The 24,977-nt window shown below is 39.6% G+C and overlaps 1 protein-coding gene across 1 annotated transcript; it reads left to right on the top strand.

Annotated features, from left to right (window-relative positions):
* Positions 1 to 115: 115 nt before the first annotated feature.
* wdr63 (WD repeat domain 63) lies at positions 116 to 19,745 on the top strand. Its single transcript, XM_034147128.1, has 23 exons — positions 116 to 170; positions 1,455 to 1,531; positions 1,652 to 1,690; positions 4,102 to 4,286; positions 5,572 to 5,676; positions 6,170 to 6,307; positions 6,394 to 6,575; positions 6,857 to 6,973; positions 7,212 to 7,405; positions 7,849 to 7,970; positions 8,667 to 8,756; positions 9,027 to 9,113; positions 10,698 to 10,817; positions 11,888 to 11,961; positions 12,155 to 12,299; positions 12,635 to 12,734; positions 15,847 to 15,971; positions 16,136 to 16,196; positions 16,818 to 16,948; positions 17,599 to 17,806; positions 18,324 to 18,415; positions 18,651 to 18,767; positions 19,558 to 19,745. The coding sequence occupies exons 2-23, from the start codon at positions 1,477 to 1,479 to the stop codon at positions 19,696 to 19,698; spliced, it is 2,628 nt and encodes an 875-aa protein (XP_034003019.1). The 5' UTR covers positions 116 to 170; positions 1,455 to 1,476; the 3' UTR covers positions 19,699 to 19,745.
* The last annotated feature ends 5,232 nt before the right edge of the window (positions 19,746 to 24,977 follow it).

Genomic DNA, 24,977 nt, shown 5'->3' with positions numbered 1-24,977 from the left:
AACTTCTTGTGACGATGCAACGTCATTTTACTGCTGCAACCTGATTGGCTCTTTGACCTGTCAGTCGTGTCCAGTTTGTTCACTCCTGTTACCCTTGGTTACCAAACAGTGCCACTGATGAGCGAGGACGATGAAAACTACTAAAGCTAACAACAGTTGATAAACAAGCGGTAAACTTTATTTATTCGTCTTTAAAACTGTGGTTTAATGGAAGTTAGTCGGATTTACGTTATCGTTAACTGCTATTAGCACCGTCATTTAGTTTAAAAACTGGTTACAAACAAGCTGTGTTAACTACAGTGTATTGTAACCATTGTGAACAGTTAGCCATGCTTACGTAGCTTAGCTTCCAAGTAAATGTTTCCAAATTAACATTAACGTGACTGTCCTTTTTCGTCGAAAACAGACCATGTAATGTTTCACTCTGAACAGCTGAAAACATTTGTATTGTTTTATTTTGTGAAGTAGGCTCTACCATTATATAAATTATAACACTGTGACACTGACGTTAAACACAACTCATTAAAGTTATATGTGCTAATTCAAAACAATTTACACACAACATTATGACACTAACGTTAAAACACAACAAATTAGTTATTGTGTACAATAAGTCAAAACAAATTACAAATTGTGTTGTAAAACGTATTGCATTAATACATTAAATCCAAAAGATTCGTTTTCTAAGTATTAAATGACCAGCTGAATTTCACATAAACAATGCATTTTCAATAACTCCTTTCAGCTTGCTCATGAAAAGTATGCTAAACAATTATAATAAATGTGTCTTATGTATCCCACGTTTAGTTTTTAGTTTTAGTTTTTACTAAAATATATAATTTAAGATCCGTTTTTTCTCCAAAAGCTTTGTTTCATGTGACACAGCGACTACATGGCATTTTCTATTTAATATGAATATTGTTATATAAAAGTTCAGATGTTTTTATTTATATAAAACTATTGATTATTTTTCAATAGCTTACAGCATTGTAGGACATTTTCCCTTGTATATATATATTTGTATTCAAATTCAGTTTTCCATTGGAAAGTTTTGTCCACAAATAATACTCAACATGAAAAAAATGCCAGTTATTTATTTGTTTTTACCTTTGAAGAGCAGTTTGGGTGATAACTGTGTTCACAGCAGTAGACCCTTACAAGTGCATAAACTACATTGATCAAAGATAGATGTTAGCTTCCTTCTCATATGGCTAATACAAAAAAGAATAAATTCTCCTTTGAACCACAAGATGTCGCCACCGCCATGAATAATGATTCTGGGCTACCCTTCATGGCAGTCTGCTCTATCTCTCTCTGTTACCTGTCTGTCAAATTACATTGTAACTCTCTGACAGATGGTCGATGAAATAGCATGTGTGTATTGATAAGGATATGTTATATTTTGCAAGAAAAATATAACACTATTTTTACGAAAATGTTCTTCCTTTCATTAGCGAAGCAATACTAACAGCAAGGATGCCACCCAATAAATCAAAAAGTGTGACAAGCAGTGCAGGCAGTAAGAAGAAAGGTGAGTGTCTGAACAATAGCAATGTTGTTAATGTGTCTAAATGCTTGCACGCTTGTCTCAGGAAGATACAACAGAGACACAATCAATGAAATGATGATCTAACGGTTTCTTCCAATGTAGGCAAGAAGACTGAGTCACCTGCACAAGGGGAAAAGCTTGGTAAGACCACATTACTTTTTCACCCATCCTAAACTATATTGTAGATTACATAAAAAACAACATTTCTTATGGTTTTCTCAAAACTAAAACATTTTCAGTAAAACTTGTGCCTAAACATACATTTGGCTATAGTCGGCAGAGATGCGACTGTCTAAAAGCAAACAACATTTCGGCGAACCCTGAGGGAATCTTAACCATCTTAAATTAAATGTTTTGAATTAAGGTCTGGTACATTTAACATGACCCTTATACAGGTTACTAAAGTGTTAGGCTCAATATTTAGTTTTATAAATTGCTTTTAACTTAGATTAAGTATTTTGTATTTGACTACCTTCAATTATTTAATTGGGAAGGCCCAAAAAATCTGTGTTTCATACCATTTATTTAGATTCGTGTTGGTTAGACTAATACTCAGAGATGTCTTTGAGGAGTGGGAGAAACTATATGCATTCTTCTGAAGTGATCTTGAGTGCATAGCCTTCGGACAAACTCTGCACTCAGCTGTGAGTCCCCATTGTCATGGTCTAGTTTACTCTCAGCATGCCTGCTATGAAGACATGCTTTTGGTCAGATGAAGGTCACTAAGTATATATTTTTACTATAGATGAGAGCATTTGCTTTTGTGGGAGTTACATGCAGGGGTATTTAGAGTCCTCAGATTCAGGTTGGCTATGTTTTGTTCATTTATTCATTGATTTCACAGATTTCCAGCTTGGCAGTATAAGTGCAAGTCTGTAAGACCTCCTAAATGAACTCAACCTAAAACATTTTTCTCTAACTTTAACCTCAACCTGATCCAAATAGTCATCTAAAACCAGGTTTTAAACCTAGCCTTTATTCGTTGACCTCATGGCGACCGACTTTTGGTGGCCGACTCACACAAATGTAAATACTGAATGTGTATACCTCTGAACAGGATTCTCGAGAATATTGACAATACAACTGATATCTAATCTTATAAGCAAATAAATGCCTATTGTTCAGGCTTTAGCTCTTCTGTTTCAACAGATGTGAAAACAATCATAAGTTCAATGTACAGTATAAATATCTTACGGTATGAAGTGAGAAAATGCTTGAGTACAAGAGGAAAGAGGCCCGACAAATGTTACATCTCTTCAGCGCAGCGTACAAACGCGGTTTAATTGCATTCTTTAGGGTTATGGAACATTGCACATCACACTCTCTTACAAGCAAATATATCCCATGAATACAAATGCCATAGTTGACACATAAACTGTGTGAAATGACGGGTGTGAGTTTCCACTACAATGATTTGGCATTAGGCCTCAATGGTGTGAGTGGAAAACGTTGACACGCCCAGCTGGGAAGTGGTTACTTAAGCTGTACTTTAGCATTCCCAGCGTCCCCTCAGCAACCTTGTGGAAAGACTTTGAAGAGAGAGACCGCAAGCAGGATGAAAACTATCATTATGTTGAGCTCTGTTTACTATAATGTGCCCTGGACTGAGCCTGGCCTCAGATATAAAGGAGTCGGCATACATTGTTTACTACGAAAACCCTTTTTGGTGATAGTGCAGTACTACGGTTTTATATAGCAACAATGAGCTATCCTGAATCCATGCAATATTGAACTGCCTCTCACATACCAGTATACTAGATAAATACAACATAAGTCCTTCTACAAGTGTTTGGACATTGCGTGTAGTCTATTCACTAGGATTACATTTCATCCTGTGATATTGTAGGTGGGCCGCGCTGCAGGGTGGGGCAGGTGAAGGATCAGAGACGTTGTGTGTTTGATCAGAAAAGTAGGGGCAAGAAACAGTGTCACAGTCCGTGGGCATGGGGAATTGAAAGCCTGTCCATTGTGTGCACATCACTTGATTAGTGAGATTTCTGATCTAAGTTGTGGCATCTCTACAGTTTTACTCATCTTGCTTACATCATCACAGTTTCACCGATTCTACAACCTTTGTTATGTTTTTTTCAAGATATAACAGTAATGTACATTTTATATGCTGGACATAATCAGGAATAAACCTTTGATTTGTTTACGTTTAATCTTCTCCATTATGACAGCTACAGCTGTAAACATTATTTTAACGTGATATTTGTGATGCAGGTAAAGCCAGTGGAATAGACAGAACACCTACACTCGGCATACAACATCAAACACTACGATGCTTATTATAATTTTCAACACTTTCTAGAGCATCAAATATACTTGCATCTGACAAAAACACTCTTTATGATTTTATATATTTGAATGAGACTTTATACTCTTTACTGTATGTGGTTGTTATGCAGATCATTTGAATACAGATTATGTATCAATCAATGAAATCCCAAAACATGATGTGATTTAGAATATGATCTCCTGTAGTTGATTTTAACATGATTTTCCGTCTACCATCTCTCCTGCCTATATTGATTATGATCCCTCTCCCAAAGGTCACCCTGATGATATCCTCCCCATGGTCCTGACATCAGCCACCCAGGAGCTCTTTGGTTGCCGGGCGGATGAGGACGTCACAGGGGAGAGCCCTTACAAGCTGCTAAAAAAAGACGACATCATACAGGACCTTAAGACAAGAGCCGCAGTGTCCGATTTCAGCCCTGCGAAGCAGATTGTGCTGGTGAGACTGATCCATTGTCATACAGATTACTCAGACAATACCCAGCAGACACTGTGATGATACATAGACCCTGACGCAAGGGCTGTGGGAACAGAGTAACCGAGTAACACGTTTTACCTCATTTCCCCTCTGTTTTTGATCAAGATTAAATACATGGTGTCTACCACTCTTACTCTAAACGTTACTTCTATTTCAACACATGACTCAATTGAGAACAGAGAGAAAACCCAAGAGGACACGACCATTTCATTTTTCATTTTTCTTTTTTAAATTTGTTCCGTTAAAGGTAGGGTAGGTAAGTTTGAGAAACCGGCTCGAGATCGCTAGAATTTGAAAATACACAACCGGAGAAAATCTGCCACTTCCTTACAGAGCCCCTCCTCCAACACACACGAACGCGCACATGACCAATGAGGGCACGAGATAAGTTTGTGCACAGATGGAAGGCTGACAGGCAGGTAGGCCATCCAGTTATTTTAGCCGGGCCGGCTAAAATGATTGGTCGTACTTTTTACAGTATTAAAAATAATCTTCCACAGATGATATGTTTTTATGGATTTTTTGTCAAAGCACTTAAGATATTCATTGCTATCGGGATGTTAAGAGCATTCCATGGAATATAACAAAAAGTGTATCTCGAGCCGGTTTCTCAAACTTACCTACCCTACCTTTAATGTGGTATGCACAAACGCAATGTATAACAATTATTTACAAAACTCTCTGTCTCACAAACACACCATGCCCGAAAAGGAGCAGGGAGAAGGACATCATCTTATATAACCTGCCCCTTTCTCAAAATAAAAAAAGAAATAGAAATAGATGGTCTGTCCTTCATATTTTCTTATTCACAGCCAATCATTACAGTATCGTAGGAAAATAAGAGAAACACAAAAACACACACAAATTACTTACTTCCCACTAGACAGTTAAGGGAAAGAAACAAAACCAAAAAAACAACACCAAAACGTCACATGAACAAGGAAACGTGTAACACCCTCATCTGAGTCTTACTTGAGTAGAAGGGGAAAGCGGCGCATAATAATAATAAGTACATAAACGTATTCACAAACCATCTGTTTAAGTGTACAGTAATGTCAGCTTTCTGATTTGGGACACAGTTAATGCCTTACCTTGGCTTTAGGGATGTAAGTGTTGTTCTATCTCTCTGTCTTACTGCTGTAAAAACTGACCACAATCAATTCAAGACACCACATTGATTCATTCTAAAGAAACATTGTTGTGAAAATTGCTGATTGTTGTGAATTCAAACTCTTCTACCTGACAGGACTACCCAGAGGATGAGCTCCTGCTGGTGTTTGACAGGGACTTCACCTATGACCAATTATTCTACCTGGTTCTGACTCCAGAAGCCAAAGACAGAATCCTCAATGTAAGCAAACAGTGGTTTAGTAACAAGGTTCACCTATTCCTTTTGTTCTTAGTAATACACTGTCTACTACTGTGTGTTTGAGAAGTGGTGCAGTAGGTAAACTACTGACAAAATATGTTATCTTCCTTATAATGAGAATAAATGCCTTAGTCATTTATCATGAACATTAGCACACGAGTGGCGCCACTCATTTATTCAGTATTGTTCTGTGTCATTTACTCTCCTTTTATACTTTAGTTATGTACACTACTTTATCACTTATCGCAATGAGTAATGGCTGCTATCAGCGGCCCATTTGGCCTTCCCAGCTGGCATATTTTCAATGGTCGACTAAACTAAAAGGAATTCAATACCTACTTCCCTATCTTGCTGTAGCTCAAATATTGTTGTAGAAAGTGTGATCATGTGGGCAGATTTCACATTTAGCTATCGGCTTTTATTATAGTGTGTTACCTGTTCTTTATACTTTGTCAAATTGTAATTTTCTCTGCAGCCCCCACAGCCTGAGACACCAGAGGTTTGTGAGAATGAAGTTAATAATAAAACCGGAAGATCAGAACCGAAGCCATGGATATCTCTTGGTAGTGAGCAGGAAATAGATGAGGAATCTTTCGAAGAGAGCAGGGAAAAGGTACTGCAGCTTTTAAAAACATATGAAACCAGGTTTACTTTCTTACTTCCATTACACATCTCTATTGGGTTTATTTGTGTCTTCAGCTGTGGTACAAGTTCTCCAGAGTGAGGAGGAAGTTTGGCGCTCCAGTCTGTTTTTCTGACCGTAACACCTACATGGAGTGTGTTCCCTTCCACGACAGCAGATTCAGAATCAAACAGATGCAGAGGGACTGCGGGATGCAGGCTGTTCCCAGAATGCAGAGCAGCAGTTCTCAGACTCAGTGGTATGTGGTTCTGCAGAAGGGGAAAGCACTAACATTTTCTGCCAACACCTCAGTGCATTTAGAACATACGTTTTGAACACTGAATGCTGTATAAAAAGCCTTTGTGTGACATTTATTTTTCTGAAACTCATGCCTATAAGCTTTATACTCAGGTGGTTCAGATTATATAGCTGACACATTCATGAAATAGCATTAGCCTTTCGTGTTTTTTTCTCTCTTTATTACCTTTAATAGTACCTCCACCTTCACATATTGTATCATTATTTGTGCACACCTTACAGGAAGTTTAAGAGGAATATCTTTACCCAGTACACGCCAAGAGAGTTAAGTGATGGAGATAAGGAGAACATCCACCAGCGTGAGAATCTGAAGCATTTCTGCAACTCTGTGACCCCCAGGTAAGAATTACCATTATGGGAGCATTACACTGTTCAAAGGAAACACCTTAACCTTCCCAGTGTAGTAGACTTTGAGTGTAACAAAACATGACCTTCCACCCTTCTCTGTGTCCTGGTAAAAGATAAGAGAACATCTGGCCTGTTAGAAACATTGTACTGTAGCTATGAAAAGATTACAAAATGTAACATATTTACACGTTTAGCCAATAGAAGTTTGACTTAAAATATTGTTTTGCAGAGTTTTGCAAGCCCTACAGCAGGAGGAAATCATGAATGTGTTCTTCGATGACTGGAAGGCCCTGGGGACAGGTGATGATGCTGACTGGTCGGGGAAGATTTTCGAAGGTTTGATGCTCTATCAGGCCTTCACAGACCAGAAGTACACCAAGGACAAGAAGATCAGCAGCATAAACTGGCACCCTACCATCTACGGTAAAGGGCAAACGGAGTGTAGTGGTCAAATAGCTTTGAATAGAAATCTTCTCACACATACTCTTACGCAGCTCTTACAGAACAAATAGTTTTAAATCATTGGTTTAAACGACTGATACTTTGATGGACACATTCTCCATTTAATTTCACTGTCAATGACAAGTACAAGTATTTAAAATACCCATTCATTGTAAAAGCATTCATCTTTTGCACTCCTGCTTTGTACTGTTGTCTGGCTGTCATCACTCAGAGAGTAAGCCGTCAGCAAAATCCACAATAATAATATCAGTGCCAAATCATGTGATCAGAGCAAAAACATGTTATTCAAAAGAGAGATCAGAGTTGAGCCAATGATTTGTCAATCAGGAAGGTTAAAACACTACATTTGTTTTCCTCCTGCTGCTGTGTTGTTGATCTGTATGATTTGTTTTGTAACGTATTAGGTGTGCTAGCTGTGGCTTTGACAGAAAAAAAGACGGAGGAGGTAATGGATGAGTCCTCAGCGTTCGAAGTCAGAGAGTCTCACATTGTCTTCTATAGTTTCTCCGACCCCTCTAATCCCCAGGTATGGAAATTGTAAATGATTGTGGATAGTGTACAGGTGGAAGAATAGATTGAATAGAGCGTATTTCTATCTCTCATTGACAGCTCACAAGCTAGTTCTCACCTCATGTCTGGTTGACACACTGTGATAATATATGGCAGGAAGGATCTGCTTTCTCCTGTCATTCAATCCTTTTATTTGCTTAAGCAAAATTTGAGAGGCCCTATTGATTTGCCCCAGGCACTCAATCAATAAAACTGAGCTGCTTAATCACTCAAAAGTAATATGAGTTCTGCATGACGTAGCCCTTCACCTCTTCATGTGTCATGCTTTAGTTTCACCGTCTACTGGAGCAGTGATCAAAATGACAAAGGGTACTGTGTAGAATAAACTGGAGATTCTATAAGAATGAAATACATATATTAAGTTAGTGTGTGGAGTGCTATTGTTAAGCTATTTTTTAACTGCAGGAGATTCAAACATACTGCTGGAAAATGACCTCTCTGTAATACCATCCTAGCCCTCCTGGATCCTTTCCCTCTTATGCCTGATGACATGGAATACTGTATGCACTCGGTTTTGTGGATTAAAAGTTAAACTCTAAGTGGGGAGACTAGAATAAATAAATATTTGGGATGGAAAGCACCCAATACATGGAAATGTCTACTCTGAAATATAATATTTCTGCTCTGTACGTGGGTTTCTTTGTGTTTGCAGTTGCTGCTGGAGTGCCCAGATGACATTTTTGCCTTTGAGTTCTGCCCCTCTGATCCAAATATTATCGTTGGCGGCTGCGTGAATGGCCAGGTGCTGACTTTGACTCTGCTATCCATCTGTGGTTTGCTGCATCTGCTGCCTTGAAGTAGCTTTTGTAACTTGCCACTTTTCCATTTTTCATTACAAGTGCATATTATTAAATAGACCCTCAGTCATGACAAACATATCCTGTACAGATCCAATGTACTGTTCCCCTGTTTCAATCAAAATGTAAACCAATTTATTGTGTTTATTTACACAAGGAAGTGTATTCTGCACTTGGCTCGGATCTCTACTGATTTTGTGTTGCTGCTGTCTCAGGTGGTGTTGTGGGACATTTCTGCTCACGTCATACACCTACAGGGAACACAGTCAGGCAAAGATGCTTCACTCAACACTGACACATTCGTAAGTACCTATATACTTTCTCTAATGTGCATAATGTTGATACAATAATACATGATGTTCTGTATCTGTGTTGGTGTACTACATGTGGTATCAGTTACTATAATTCTATGGCTGGTGATGATGTTAGCTTGGTTTATTCAAGTTTGTGCCCTCAGTTTATCAAAGCATGCAGCAGATCTGCTGTAAAGACAGGCTGTGCTGTATGACAGAGTGAGATGATGATACGGTGACTCCTGAGTTCTCCCCTCATCCTCACTCTTTCATTAGAAGGGAATGCAGTGGCCTAATGGTCCTTTTCAAGCCAGTCCCAGCTGTCAAAACTAGTTCTGCATACGTACTAATGCCAGGAGTACATCAGAAAGCAAGTTTATATTCCTTACATGACCCTACTGCTAAACGAAAACAGCTTATTAGGCCTCATAGAAGCACCACAGACAGATTGAAGTGATCAAACTCCTTTTGACTAGGGACAGAAACTTCCAAAATGTTTTTTCTTTTGACTAAACGTCATAATAAATGACTATTTCAAAGCTGCCCTGTTTAGATGTTTTTATGTAGAGTAATACAGATAGGTATAGGAAATAGAGAGATAATGATACGTGACAAAAACAGGGCTCAGTTTTAACCAACAACATAGCATGGACATTAACGCTAGGCGTGTGGACACCAAATCGGAAGCCAGTTATGTCCCTTAAAGACTGACCTTCACTGACATCTTCCACTCGGCTGCAGTACTTAGAAAGACATATCGGCCCCTATCATCCAGCCATCATTTGCTTCGTGTTTGTTTATTGCCTCTACAGTGGAACAGCTGTCTCCATCCCTTTCCTCACTACGTCCCTCTCTGTTGCTTTACCCTCTCCCACCTCTCCCTCTATTCTCTTTGTCCTTGTTTGCTCTTCATTCCCTAAAGTCAACAGCATCAGCTCACATACTCCAGCTGTTACACAGGCCTTTCCATCCTCCACCATAGTCTGCCCACATAGAAGATAACACACAAGCAAATCAGATCACTGCCCTCCCTTGTGTTTGCAGTGTAAACAATGGCAGTTCTATCTGCTAAAAAGGTTTTATGTCCATGTTGGGTGCTGTGAAAGCTGCGCTACACCAGCACCTGTTGCTAGCTTATCAGATAAACAAAGAATTACAATTCTCCTGTATAGATTTCGGTTCTGTTCACACCACTCACATTTAACTGCATGAGCACTGCACAGTGTTACTGAACAAAACAACCGTTGTTCCAAACTCTATGCATGTTTTAATATTATAGTGACAGTATTTAGAGTTTCATTTTTCCAGTATAGACCATTTCACACTTGTAAATGTCAACATTATTAATGTGTCCCATTTTCTTTTGTGTTACAGTGAATGTGAATGATATCAGCTGACAAGAACTGAACTAGAAAGCTGTTAAATCCAGAAAATTACAATTCAGTTAAAATGTTCTAATCATAATTTGTGATGCATACTTTCCGTTTGCACCATTTTGGTATGGCCTGACTGCTGTCAAAGGCCTTTGCATGTACATTGAATTGTCCGAGCTCACTGTACATGCTGTGCCTTTTGTGTCTGACGTGCCACCAGGACCTCGATGACAACAAAGAGAATAAGACTCCTGTTGTGCGCTACTGTGCTGTGTCTGCATTAGAGAGCAGCCACAAAGCGCCAATTACTGATGTCCAGTGGCTGCCACCAACATTTGAGGTACGCAGAGTTGAAGCGCATGAAGGGTTGGAAGAAACAACAACTTCAAATCCAATATGCAGAATACAAGATCACAAGTTATTTCTTGGGATTTTAAAACATGACTGCTGTGGGTAGGTGTTGGAACCTTCCACAGGGGTTCATTCGTATGTATTTTATGTTGATTATGAAAATATGTTTGGTGTGACTACACAGCAAAATATTCCTTTATGTTTTCCTAATCTCTAGCTTCTTTTATCATATCTTAAGCCAACATCGTTAGAGTACATTTTAATCCTTCCAACCTAAGTCTTAAATTGCTAAATAAACATTAAACACTTCCAGGTTTGCCATTGCTCTAATGATTTCTATATCTAGTTTTAAAATGTTGACAGAGTTTTATCTGACTAAGGCTAAAAGCCGCTTGAATGCAAACAAGTGGAACAGGAGGTAAGAACATAGTGGACACAGAGGAGTATTAGGGCAGCGAAAAGACTGTGAGGCCAATCATTCAACATATGGAGGATATAATGATACAAATGTAAAGGTTCAACAGAGGAGTGTGTAAGGAGAACACTGTGGGAGAGAACTATCATTGCTCCAAAGCACCACTGCCACAACATTTTGCATATAATAAAATATAATGTATTTTACAGTACATCTAAAAATGTATTGATTAACTTGCTGCAGTGGCACGATGGGGTTTGGTCTGTAACCCAGCGCAAAGAAGTGCAGTAATAACACTGAAAGATAATAGTTGCAGCCACAAAAAATGCAACGACAATGAGCCATGGTCTCACACAGATTCTATACATTATCACAGTTCCCAGAACCTCAGCATGTTGCTTGAGTTTTCTTTATGAAACAATTAATGTTGGTTTCCCACTGGTGTCTGTCCCTCATGTCTACATCATAAATCATGACAAGCACTGGCACTCGTGTGGATAAGTAAAATAAGGCAATCATCAAAGTGCCCCTGGGGTCACATTAAGCTCCCATATATCTTCTGCAACCTTTTTTCTTTCACTATAATCAGCTCTCACTAAGCCTGACAGACACTTTCTTGATTTTGCGACTCTCTCACTGATTAGGTGACCAAGTTGGGCTTACCTGTGGAGAACAAGAACAACGTATCTGTTCAGGTCGTCACCTGCTCCCCAGACTGGTAGGTAAAAGAACATGTTGACTTTAAATGTAAAAAAAATGAACACAGCAAGCATATATGGAAGACCAGGTAATGTCCATAGATTTCTGTTAAAGTGGTTGAGTCCATATCAGTTAGTATTCACAGTGTGTATAAACAATAGGATTCAAGTATACTTAAATAAAGTTAATTTTTCATTTTTCTCCCTTTAAAGTGCTTTAATGTTCTGGGATGTGCGAGTGACAAAACTGTTGAGCCAGTCAGGGTCGGACAGGAAGCAGAATGCCGATCAGAAGACTTCCTACGGTGTCCCTGAGACTTTCAAACATCTGGACCGGACATGGAAGCCTCTGTTTAAGGTACTGCAGGGATGGAGGGTGCAATAAAAACATTTCCAAGTTTCCAAATCTAAAAATAAAGCTGAATAGACATTGAGATATGAAACCGATGACCATTGTGTCTACTAATTCTGGCAGAAATGGATTCTTCCGATATGAAATTCAATAAAGGTTAAGAATCTTGCAATCTACTGTCTTGAACATTTGATTTCAACAGTAATTCCTACGCTATATTTATATCTATTTCCATCTGTGTTTATTTGTGTTGTTGCTAAAGCATAGTTCTTAAAATAGTGTTTTGTCCTTGACAGTATTTTTAAAATGTCAAAAGTTGTATTTTCTCTGTCCTGTGTCAGGTTTCCCTGCCAAAGATCGATACCGGTGGAGAATACGCTCCTCTCAAGTTCAGCCTGGAACTCTACAGCTGTAACGCTAATAATACAGGCAGGACCAAAGGTGAGAGACCTTTACCTTTAGGCTGTCTCTGTTACACCATCTCTCCCTTCTCCTATAATCAGTCACTAATGCACATGATTCAATTACAATAATGTGTTCACCAGCTACTGTTTGGTGTCACTGTTGGATGTAGCACACCCCATGAAAGTGGGTTATAGCTCACTCACTTTCAAAAAGCATAATATTGTCCAAAAAGGACGGCTGTTTCGTCACTGTCCAAGAGTCACACTTAACTGGAACAAGAATTATGATATAAATAACACAGTCAAATAATATGAATATAAAAGGCTGTAATTATGACGACCTGCCTGCTATTAAACTTCAAAAGCTATTACTTGTCCTACCTCAAGATGGCACACAGGGTTACTGCGTCAGGTTTGGCGTAACTTTTCACGACTACTTTTATTTATTTTTTACTCTTTAAAACATCACATGAGAAAAAAAGTGAAGCAACAGAATTCTAAATCTTTTTGCGTTAAAAACAAGTGAGGAGACCAAACAATGAACATTACAAACCTAAATATCCTGTATCCGATGCAAAACTGTGTTTTTCGCTACATGTGTGAAAGATTTTAGATTCTTTAAATAAGGTTTTTTTGTCCCCAAGGACATTTCCATTGCTTTGGTGATAGTGCTACACACAGCTGCCATCAACTAAAAACAATAAGTGGCCAACAAAGCAGTACAGTGGTACACTAAAGACACAGTAAAAAAAAAAGGCCTTAGAAATAAATAAATGTATTTTATCAATATTTAAAATACACAAAACGATGATACATATAGAATATAAAACTAAATGCAGCAGTGCCTCCTTGACTGTGAAGCCAGTCTGCTCGGATGGCTGGGCGCAGTGATCAGTGGGGCAGGGTTCACCCAGCCCAGTGCTTTCCCTCTCTGTCTGTCTCCCCCTCCTCTCCTCTGGTTTCATAGCACTTTATTAAGTGATACTTCCAAAACAAGGCCCTCATAGTTGCGGAGCATTAGCCTCGCTGACTGTCAGCTCTTTGCAATATGCTGCTCCGGCTCCTCTGGGCTCCAGAAGATGATCGTGTGTGTCCTGGCTGGTCAAGAAGAGACCTGTCTTTGTCTGCTGAAGGTCTGCCTCCATAAACACAGCTTTGGTGGCTGCCGTTTATAGAATTCATATGTTCACTATCAGAGGCAATACATCTGCTGCAGAGCCCTCAGGCAGTCTGTTATTACGTTTTTTAATTAATCGCGGTGTGAATAATACTTAAGATGTTTGACTCATATGAATTCTACACTGTCTTCCTCTGAGCGCCAAAACCAACTTTGTTCCTCACCTTTTGTCATCTGCTCAGAGGTGGGAAGTAGATATACTCAAGTACTGTAATTAAATAAAGTTTTGAGATACTTGTACTTTACTTGAGTATTTCCATGTAATGCTACTTTATACTTCTACTCCACTACAGTTAAAAGCATAAACATTTAATTGACCTACACTACATTAATTAAACAGCTTAAGATACCTTTAAGAAATTGCAGCTCTAACAATAAAACTAGTGGACTAACTCTTTAAATCACAAAAGACTCAGATTATTCAAATATTTAACAAAAGGTCGTTACCGTAAAATGCTACTTGATGCAACAATATAGAAATGTCACATATATAATTATATACACACATAAAGGCAATTTTTCTCTCCATTATGATTACGTTTTATACTTTAAGTACATTTTGCTGATAATACTTTTGTACTTTTACTTAAGTAAGATTTTGGTTGCAGGACTTTTACTAGTATTTTGACATGAATGTATTGGTACTTTTACTCAAGTAAAGCATCTGAATACTTCTTCCACCTCTGCTGATGCTGTATTCACTTGCACTTACTAAAGTAGCCACTGTATAAAAGTTCCACTTGGCCCTTTAACGGGACCACAGGACTTTCCACTCTTTTCGGAGCAGCCCCTCATGGGGATTAAGCAACAGTTGAGCGGCAGTGCTCTGTGGTGAACGTGAAACAATGTCTACATCTGTTGCTGTGCTGGATCGTTTGTCTGATATCTTTACACACATCTTAACTGGGGCAAAGTGGATTTAGAAGATGTGTGATTGGGTAATCTGATCTGACCTTCAAGAGGCTGAGAGTTGATTGGGAGCGGCCTGCTGATAAGGGGGTGTGAATGGAGAGTCCTGTACTGTCCCTGAGAGACAGTTGGGCTTTTGTGGAGGAAAAAGCTTCTTCCATCCCGACCCATACTGCCTATCTCTGCCTTTCCTCCCTTCTCCCTTACTGTCCCCCTTCTCAACACAATCCTCACTTTTACCTCCACCTCCATATCCTCTCTTATCAACCCATTCACCTCAGCTGTACCCCTCCCCACCTCCATCTCTTTTGTCCTTCTATTGTCTTGTTCATGGTCAGATTACAGGGGAGGCTTCACCAATGCAGCTGCTTAATTCCTCTTTTTCCTTACTTACCCTATCAATTGTAGGCGTTTTTTTTATATTTCTTGACTTTATTTTACGAGTAAGACCCCACTCCCACACGGGAGCGCAAACGCAAACGGACCGAATTCATTATCAAAAAAGTCTTCCGTTCACACGCATTCGGCTCATTTAACGTGTTTCCACTGGAAACGCTGTAGTACATATGCCGGGCCTGTAAGTGGCGCTGTACTTCCGCACGAGACGCTCGTAAGCGCTGGAGACGCTGTAGTACATATGCCGGGCCTGTAAGTGGCGCTGTACTTCTGCCACAAAATACACCAAAAGCAGCGAAGAAGACCCCCGAGCATGGTTGCCATGGTTGCCCTTCTGTTTATGCCCCGCGGTGGATTTAGCAACATGTAGTTCATGTAATTGTCCATGTCCACTTGTTGCTGATGGTTCTGGTAGAGGAGCTGTAGATTTTGCACTAACATCTGTAGCATGGTCGAGCTGTAGATTCTGCACTAACTTACGTTTTCAGAAGTTCTCTAAGATGTTGTAGAAATGTTGTATTCTGCAGTTTTCTACAGTGTATTGTCAACATCTTTTTCCTAATGGCTGAAAAAGGCCCATGAATGTGAAACATTTTTTTAATTATATTTTCTCTCTACCCTCCCTCGCTGTTTCCCCTCTACCCTCCCTCGCTGTTTCCCCTGACAGAGGAAGCTAATGAGAATGATGACGGCTCAAAGGTCGTCCCTGACTACAGCCAGCTCAGAGTGCCCTCGGCAAAAATACTCGCTACTCTGGAAGATGTCAATACCAGGCTCTATATTGGAACAGAGGTAAACATTCCTACCAATATAATCAGCAACAGCGAGCAGTATTTAACTTCGCTACAACAGTGAGCTGCTGGATGAGCTTTAAAACAAAGCTAAGTGAAAAAAAGGTATGCAGGTCGACCCCATGTTGATAACATGTCACATCATGTGAATATTTTTCCTACCAGGATGGGGAGATTATTTACACCGACTGGAAACTGGTGAAGGACGACTCTGGGAGGCAGCAGAGTAAGTCAGTTTAAAGATGATTAATTATATGTATGTATGTTCATGTTGACTTATGTCTATTCTTCAAAGGAGACCAGGATGTGGTTTGTTACACTAAAGTTGAGGTATCATCAAAGTCTTGAAAAACTATGGATTTAAAAACAATTCTGCCAAAGTTATAAAAGAAAGATGTCGTCAGAGTAGTCATGACAGCCATGCTGAATCAGAATCAGAATCAGAATACCTTTGTTAGTCCCACAGAGGGGACATTTACATTGTTACAGCAGAAAAGAGCCAAAGACAGCTTAAGGTTACCTAAGAAGCATGCTTAAAAAAGTATTAAAGATAAAAACAATTATAAAAAAAGTGACACAATTGACAAAATACACATCCTATAACAGTTCTGAAGTCGATTTAGGAGCCAGGTATATATTGCACAGTTATTAACGGCATATATATATATTGCACATATTGCACATAGTTGGTTGGTATTTAACAACAGGGGGTGTTACTGGTGAATGTACTCGCCCTGTACCAAGAGGACACAGATGGGTAAATGTTGCATGTATCGCCCTGTTGCTCCTGTGGAAGCGTCACCCTGTCAGATATCACCCCCTACTCTTCCTCTCTCTCCTCTCTCAGGTGCCAAGCCCCTCCACTGCTTTAGAACCCATCACTGGCTGGTGAACACGGTACAGAGGTCGCCCTTCTACAAAGACATTATTTTGACAATGGGAAGCTGGAACTTCGCCATCTGGAAGGAGGGAGTCATGGTAACAACACCTGTCGCCTCAACTACAGTAGCAGAAAATGTTGCAACCAGTTCAAATCATAACCTCTTACTTGATTTAATTGGGAAAAAATGGAATCATCACTAAATATGAAAGTTATTCCAGCCTTTTAACCCATAGTATTCATCAATCCATCACTTAAAAACATGGTTCACTGAGAACTACAGTACACCTGCACACACTAGTCTGTGTTGGATATGGCGTGTGTGTTACATGTTGTGATCGTGGATGTTGTCCCTCGTTTCTGCTATGTGATTGTGATGTGCTATATGTGACATGTATGTAGTAACGTGTGTTGTTTGCATTTTATTGTTCTCTTTTATCCTTCCGCCTCTATCTACTTGTCTTTCATCCTTTCTTTATAACTAATGCTGTTGATGTGTTGTGATTTAAAAAAGGTGTCTATTATCATCTGGCCGGGGACAACAGCTGATATTAGCAATGTTGGCTAAAGCTGCCCCATTTACTGTTTTTTGTGACAGTTGATCAATGGGGACTGTCCAGGACACTATAAGCAAATACACTAAACTAAATCATATCATGATGTAAAGAAAGTATATCTTTTTAAAATTATAACACAACAGGTTAATTGCATTTTAAACCTACTAACTCTTGTTTTCTCCGACATCCAGGAAGGCCCCATCGTCACGTCCCCGAGCTCTGAGCAGGTGTGCACAGCTGGATGTTGGTCCCCGTCCCGGCCAGCTGTTTTCTTCATCGGGAAAGATGACGGCAGCATCGAGGTGTGGAACCTGCTGGAGAAGACCGGTGAACCTTTGCAGGTCCACGCTCACATCACTGATGCCAAGATCACCTGCATCAAACCCTGGACCGCCTCCTGTGAGTCCTCCGCCTCCTTCAACACAGGAGTTAGCATATGTGTCAATGCGAGAATACTATTTCAACCTAAATGGCAATAAAGGGTGGTGAATTGAGTGCGCTGCTACAAATGCAAAACATATATCGATTTCTCTTTTTGTCTTTCCCCCTGCTATTCAGAGTGCTTTACATGTGACTGACAAGCTTATAAGACGGTGCAAATAAAAACAATAGAACAATTTGAGACTACTGCACATGAGAGAAAGAAATCAGAAAATAGAAAATATTCAATTATCTTAAATGCAATGACATATACAATTTGGAATATGAGGGAGTAAAACACAAATACAATCAATTAAATGAATAAATCTAATAAACAATGTGAAATCTCATAAACTCTGCTGTTCACCCCGCTATGCTGCTCAGATACAGACGGTCTCCTCCTGCCTCTCTGTCTGTTTCATTTATGTTTTCATAGCCTTGGTTCCTTAAGATAGTTTGAGCCATAGAGTTTATTGACTCTATTTCTTTTTCTTAGCCAAGCAGCACTTCCTGGCGGTGACTGACGACCTTGGGATGGTTCGTGTTTTGGAAATCCCAAAGACCCTCTACGCTCCGTCCAGGAGTGAGGTAAGACAGTCCAACCACCTCCTACTCACTGTAAAAAACACTTTTAGGCTGTCTATTTCATTATTATGTTGGGATAATAATGCACCATTGTTCAAGGCCAAAATGGAGATAACGAATCCAGCTCTGCAACATACTGTGTCAAAACAATGAATTATTAATGAGCCGACAATAGATTCAGTGAAGACATGCAGGTTCAATGGTCACCAAACTGAGCTGTGCCTTTCTTTTTGTGCAGAATTTGAGTGTGAAGAAGTACTTCAAGCTGGAGGAGGACAGGTTAAAGGATTTTATGAAGAGGGATGAGCTGTGGGCGAAACAGAAGAAGGAAGCAGAGGAGCTCAAGAAGAAAATGGTGAGTTTGGTTGTTTTAGTAGCCTTGAGTTCTACCTCCCCAGCTACACCGTGACCTCACTGACAGCCGCTCTGAATGTACACTGAGCTTTCAGAGGCTTCCTCAATTCAAAGTGTATCCACAAATTGAAAGTTGATGCTGAAAGAGCTTGAGGCCATCTCTCTGTCACTCTCCTATTCTCTTTCTCTCTCCCTCCCCTCATGTTTAATTCAGTCTGATCGTTATTTGATCCTGGGCCCCGGGGAGAGAAAAGTTACTGACAGTGACAGTCTGTCTGCTAACCATAGAAGATACATCTTTTAGTGGCAAAAGGTTCTTATCTTTGACTGAACAAAGGTGAAGTTTGGTGATAATTCATCACTCACTGTTAAGGAAAGTAAAAAGAAAAACATTAAGGAAAATAAGCTGAAACATTTTGCATTATACTGTAAGACAGTATTTCGATTTTACCTCAGCTAATTAACAACTTCCTAAGGACACATTTAAAAGAAATATATTATTACTCATGTGATCAATCTAAATTTAAAGACCAATATTTTAAGTGTTTTGTGAAGCCTTTACTTTTTCACATTAAGGAAAAAGTAAATTTCTCAGGAAATGTCAATATTTGCATTACTTAATAACAAAAACAAGAATGCAAGTCAAAACCATTTAGCAAAACTCTGTTTACAACAAGTTAGCTAGTTACTTTCTTTACATTTTTCAGCTTCAAAGACAATTAAATGTCAGACCTTTTGTAAGAAGTGTACCATTTGCTACATAGTGTTCATGACTGTAATTCTTTTTCCAGGATCCTGTCAAGCCGGTCAAATCTCTGACAGAGAATGACGAGGAGAACATGAAGGAGTATAATGTTCACCTGGAGGTGGAGGAGAGCGTCCTGAAGGGCCTGGGCCTGTGGACCGCTCCTGCCGACACGGAAGATACATGATATCCCACGCATTTACACACATCTGCACGGACTGCATTTATACAGAAACATGGTTTATTGTTTTAATTTATATCTTCATCAAAATTGTTTACCTAAACAGATTCTTGTAATATTAAAAACATTTGCAGTTTGTATCAGGAATGTCTTTGTCTGTATCTTTTATTCAGTTTTCACAGTATTTGCAACCTGTACTATTTGTATTGAAATATGATCTATTTGAAAACTATGAGGGCAGTGAACATAAAATAGATTCTTCCATTGACATTCAGAATCTTTTCTGGGTTGGTACTTCAGAGTCAAACATGGATTTGTTTTCCTCCACCCTTCTAAGATCTAGTTACTGGGTAATGCCATCCATTTGCCCGTTCTTCACCAACGCTCCCCGGGGATACAGTCTGGAATATCTCAAGGATCTGACCTTGACAGGAAGTCGTTTTATGGCTCTTTAATTTCATGATTTTTATCTGTTGTTGTTGAAAACTCCTCTAGTGTCAAATTAATTTGGCACAAGGTCATCTTATGTTGTATTAAGAAGGAATTTAAAGTCACAGACCACAACCCTTATTGCATACAGACTCATCCCGAATCATAACCTAAAAATAACCCTCTGGAGGCTCAGTTCTACAGTTTGTGTCTTCACTCAGTCAACAGTTCACACCGGAGTACTTTGGTGTACTTTTCCCACAATAGTTCATCAGAACTACGATATATTTGCGTTCACACCAAAAAGCCCCAGGAACTAAAGTAGCTCATTTACTCGGAGGACGCGAAGCGCTGCATTCAGAAGCTTCTACTGAATGCAGTTTCCGTCGCTCTGCAAAGTTAGCAGACCTGGCAAAGTCATGTCGGGACGACTACCAAGGTAAAATAAAATACATGCACTGCACTGTTTTAATCTGCACAATACTGGTCTTAGATGTACTTTTATTTGCTCAGTAGATCGAGCTAGCCATGCTAGAACTTGCTAACGTTAGGTCCAAGCAGGCTAACAACATCTAGCTAGCTAACTATTCTCAGCCATGCCCGCTATGAACACGTTTTGACTTGTGAATAAGTGTACAATGTTCTGTAATTTGCTTCACTAACTCATGGCACTAATCGTGTGTTTCAGGCGAGGTGTTTCTCTCAGGATTAGAAACTAGTTTTCCCCTCCGAGATAAAACGATAATATAACGTTAGCAATTAGCATGCTAGCTGGACATAATGCTACCTCTGTATTATTACCTCTAACAATACATTAGTTGCTATAATTTCAAGTAATTTGCAACATTCATTCTATTTGTTAATGGTAAAAGCTTAAACAGTTGATTACCTGCATGCCACAAAGACTGATGTTCTAATATTTTTGCACATTTAAGTAGAAATGTAATTGAAATTCTATTTTTTCCTTTTTTTTATTGATTGTTATAATTGTACTCAGCCATGTTATGTTAGATGTCAATCCACTTACACTGTAACTACTCTGGCCTTGAAAGAAGAAGAAGGTGATATAACTATTAATAAGTAAAAGTAAATCGAAATATGTATTGCATCACCGCTGCTTAGAGTTCATGCACAAGTCATTTGCTTGATAATGAATTGATGCATTGTAGCAATAATTGTAGTCAATATCAAAGAGAGATGTAATTTCGATATTTCAGTCCAAGCTTGATTGGCCCAGCTACCTCAGTATATGTGATGTATAAATAAAAGGATTACATGAAAACGGTTTGATCTTCTATCTCAGAGTAAACTGGACTATTAATCAACATTTTGCCTCGTTGTTGCGATTAAACTGATCTTGTATCTTGCATATTTCACCTTAGGAAAGTGGGCACGCGATGACAGCTTCCTTGACACCATCATGGCGATGGACCGCCGTGCCATGGTCAGCAAGGAGAATGAGGACCTGCGTGCCAAGGAGATGCACGACAAACGGCTGCTGCATTCACACAAGGCCCAGGAATCGAGGTGGAGCAACAAAATACCTTTCAGGCTGGGCTTCTGGCAGTGCTAAGCGAGCTGATTAAATCCAACAGGCCTTCAATACAAAAATTAAGAAAAACTTGTCGTTGATAAACTGTACAATGACTTGTTGGGAGGCGTGTGGTGCAGTGGTCTGGTGCGTTGGTGTTCGGATCAGGGAAGCACAGGTTCAAACCCCACTGCAGTCAGGATGTCGTTGTGTCCCTGGGCAAGACACTTCACCCCAAATTGCCTACACCTGGGACAGTTCATTTTGTATTATTGTGATTATATATATATGCCACTGTTATTAATACTGACACCTAACTTTGCACTAAGGTGTGTCTGCTGCTGAGCCTACCTATTGTTTATATATATATATATATATATATATATATATATATATATATATATATATATATATATATATATATATATATATATATATATATATATATATATATATATATATAACAATATAATAACAGTGGCAATATATATATATATATATATATATATATATATATATATATTGCCACTGTTATTATATTGTTATTATATTGTTTTGATACTACTGACACTTATTGATCTGCTGCTGATAAATAAAAGAGAACCTACATGCACGGCACTAGCATCATGACTGTCTTTGTTTAAACCAGCAGCAGTGCAGCGGTACACAGACTAACCTGTGTGTGTGTAACGTAGTTCTTAAGGTGTGTATGCTTAACATGTATGTTAACATGTATGTATACAAAAGTTTTTAAAGAGCTTTCAACCTCATCCCATTGTCTTTAACACACATTTAACATAATAATATACTCATTAATATACAAATATACAGTATGAGTACTGTTTTGATACTGACATTTAATCTTTGCACTAAGGTGTGTCTGCACTATTGTAATTGTGTCTGTTGACTGGTAAATAAAAGAGAGAACCAAATGCACTGTACAAAAGATCAGCTTTATTGTCAATTTACAATTTCCATGCTGTTCAGATGCCTCTCCCCAACGTTGCTTCCAGGCGAATACAGAGGAGTTGAAAAGAGCCCTTGGACATTCGGAAATCTTCGATCCACTGCACATGTTGGCACCACCTCCCATCAGGCCGACGTTCTATTGTTCACCCAGAGTTCCGTAGTATTCGCATATCTGGAACACATACAAAGACACAAATTAGCCCTACATAACTCCATAAATCCTATATTAGATAGTATTAATGTGATTTAATGAACGTACCATTGCTGTTCTTTGGGCGTGATAACGGCCATCATCCTCAGCTGTCCTCCGGCGAAACATGTCCATAGCGTGTGCTTTCGTCGTCCAATCCTTTTGTTAAGGCTTCTTAACCGCCTTCGCCTCCGACTCAGCATTTCTATTGCATTTGAATGGTCGATCTGTATTTGTATTTGTGGCTGAGTTATTGGCTTAAATAACTCAGTTACGAAGCTGTATAACACGACCACCAAAACGTCAACTCCATACCGTGTCTGAGGTCGGAAGGTAAACAGAAGCATACAGCGGAAGCGGAAGTTTTTTTTCTTCTTCTTCTCTCGGTTTTTGGGCGAATTGCAACTTTAAGGTGCATACCGCCACCTACTGTACTCGCCGTGAAGTTGTTTGCGGCCTGCCAGTAAACCCAAAGCAGAAGAAGAAGAAGTGACGTCAGCGGCTCATTTGCCTAATCCACCCCCAGGAACTCATTTTGGTGTGAACGCGATCTGCCTTAGTTCATCAGAACTAAAGGAGCTCTCATGAACTAAAGTTCTCATGAACTACTGTGGGAAAAGTACTTGGTGTGAACGCCCCTGAACGTGCTGCAGTGGGCCTGGCTGGATTGTAAAAGTAATAAGCAAGAAAATACCAAAAGATTCTGTAAATTATCCATTATTTTCTTATTCAGAAAACCATGACTTGAACACATTGTTAAAGCTGCACTAGTCAGTATTTTGACATAAACAATGGATGTAATCACTCTGTGTCAAATGACTTATTTGGAACTACACACCCACAGAGGATTTGTATCTGACTCTGCAGCTGCCATTTAGTTTCTTTTAGCTAATATTTACATATTTTACAGGCCACTTTTTTGTACAACGTCACTGTTTGGTTCGTCACAAGTCTGACCTGGCATATTTTCAGTCACAGCAGATGGAGGTCTCTATTAACAGAATAGACAATAAGCTCTCTACACTACCGGCTCAGCAACCAGTTCCTGACGGACTCGTTTAGAAAGTGCAAATGAAAGCTGTTCTGTATCTGCTTAATATTTGCTGATATGTTCAGCATAACAACTTGAAAATATGATAGATTGTGTTGTTGCCCTTGTAACGTCATCATCTAAACACTGGTCACAAGTATCTCGTAGATGTGAAGATGTCTGCATCATTCCTTGAAGTGTATCCATATTACATTTATGGATTGTTGTCTTATATATGTTTTCATTTTTAGAATCAGTAGCTGCAGCTGCTTATTCAATATGGTGCTGCCCAACCCCTTGTTAGGCTTGGCTGTTCTGACATTACAGGGTGCTGCATCTGAACGAGTGGCCCTAACATTTGCAGTGGATTGCTGTTCAAATGACACTAGCTCAGCATCTGGAAAAACGGTGGTGTCATTCATTTCAGTTCTCACCAAAACATTTAATTATTTTCTCTTTATGAATTAGTTTCCAACACTTCTGAGGACGCTGTTTCACTGCTGTGTGTCGCAACAACTACCTCTCCAGCCCTCTGTACTCTATTAGTTTCGCTCCTTCATCTGAGTCCACCTCAGGTCAAGAGCAGCTCACCAAACCTATAGGCACTACTGACAGTCGGTGACCTGCCAGAAAGGAGAGTGGAGGGACACAGAGACGGGGGTCCGTGCATAATATTGGGCAGCTGTCTATTGCCAGGTTTTCACACTGCGTCCGAGATGCCTCCGAAGGAAAGAGAGAGGATTGCGATAAACAACAGCAATTTAAATCGTTGAATGACGGGCGAGAGAGAACAGCTGATTCCTCTCAAGAGAAGTGAGCTGGGGTCGACTTCAATCTGGCCATGACCCATCCACGAGGACGGTCCTGTCACGGAGCAGAGGGGGTGGAGGATGGGGAAGAATGGGCTGATGTTAGGGTGCACAGTGGCAGGCGTCCATATGGCCTCTGAGGCCCCAATATAAGGCCCGGGTGACAAAAGGAGCCTCTGCTTTCCAGTCGTCCCATCCTCAACCCACTCTGGGAATTCTGTTTTGCAGTCGCTCTCTCCTCTCCGGAGCCTCTCACTTTCTCCCAGGCCGACTCAGGAATGTGCCTTCTGCAAACCAACACACACGCAGGGAGTGTCCTCACCCTCG

This window comes from Trematomus bernacchii, unplaced genomic scaffold (genome assembly GCF_902827165.1).
Source record: "Trematomus bernacchii unplaced genomic scaffold, fTreBer1.1, whole genome shotgun sequence".
Taxonomy (NCBI): Eukaryota; Metazoa; Chordata; class Actinopteri; order Perciformes; family Nototheniidae; genus Trematomus; species Trematomus bernacchii.
This window is presented reverse-complemented; position numbering and strand designations above follow the sequence as displayed.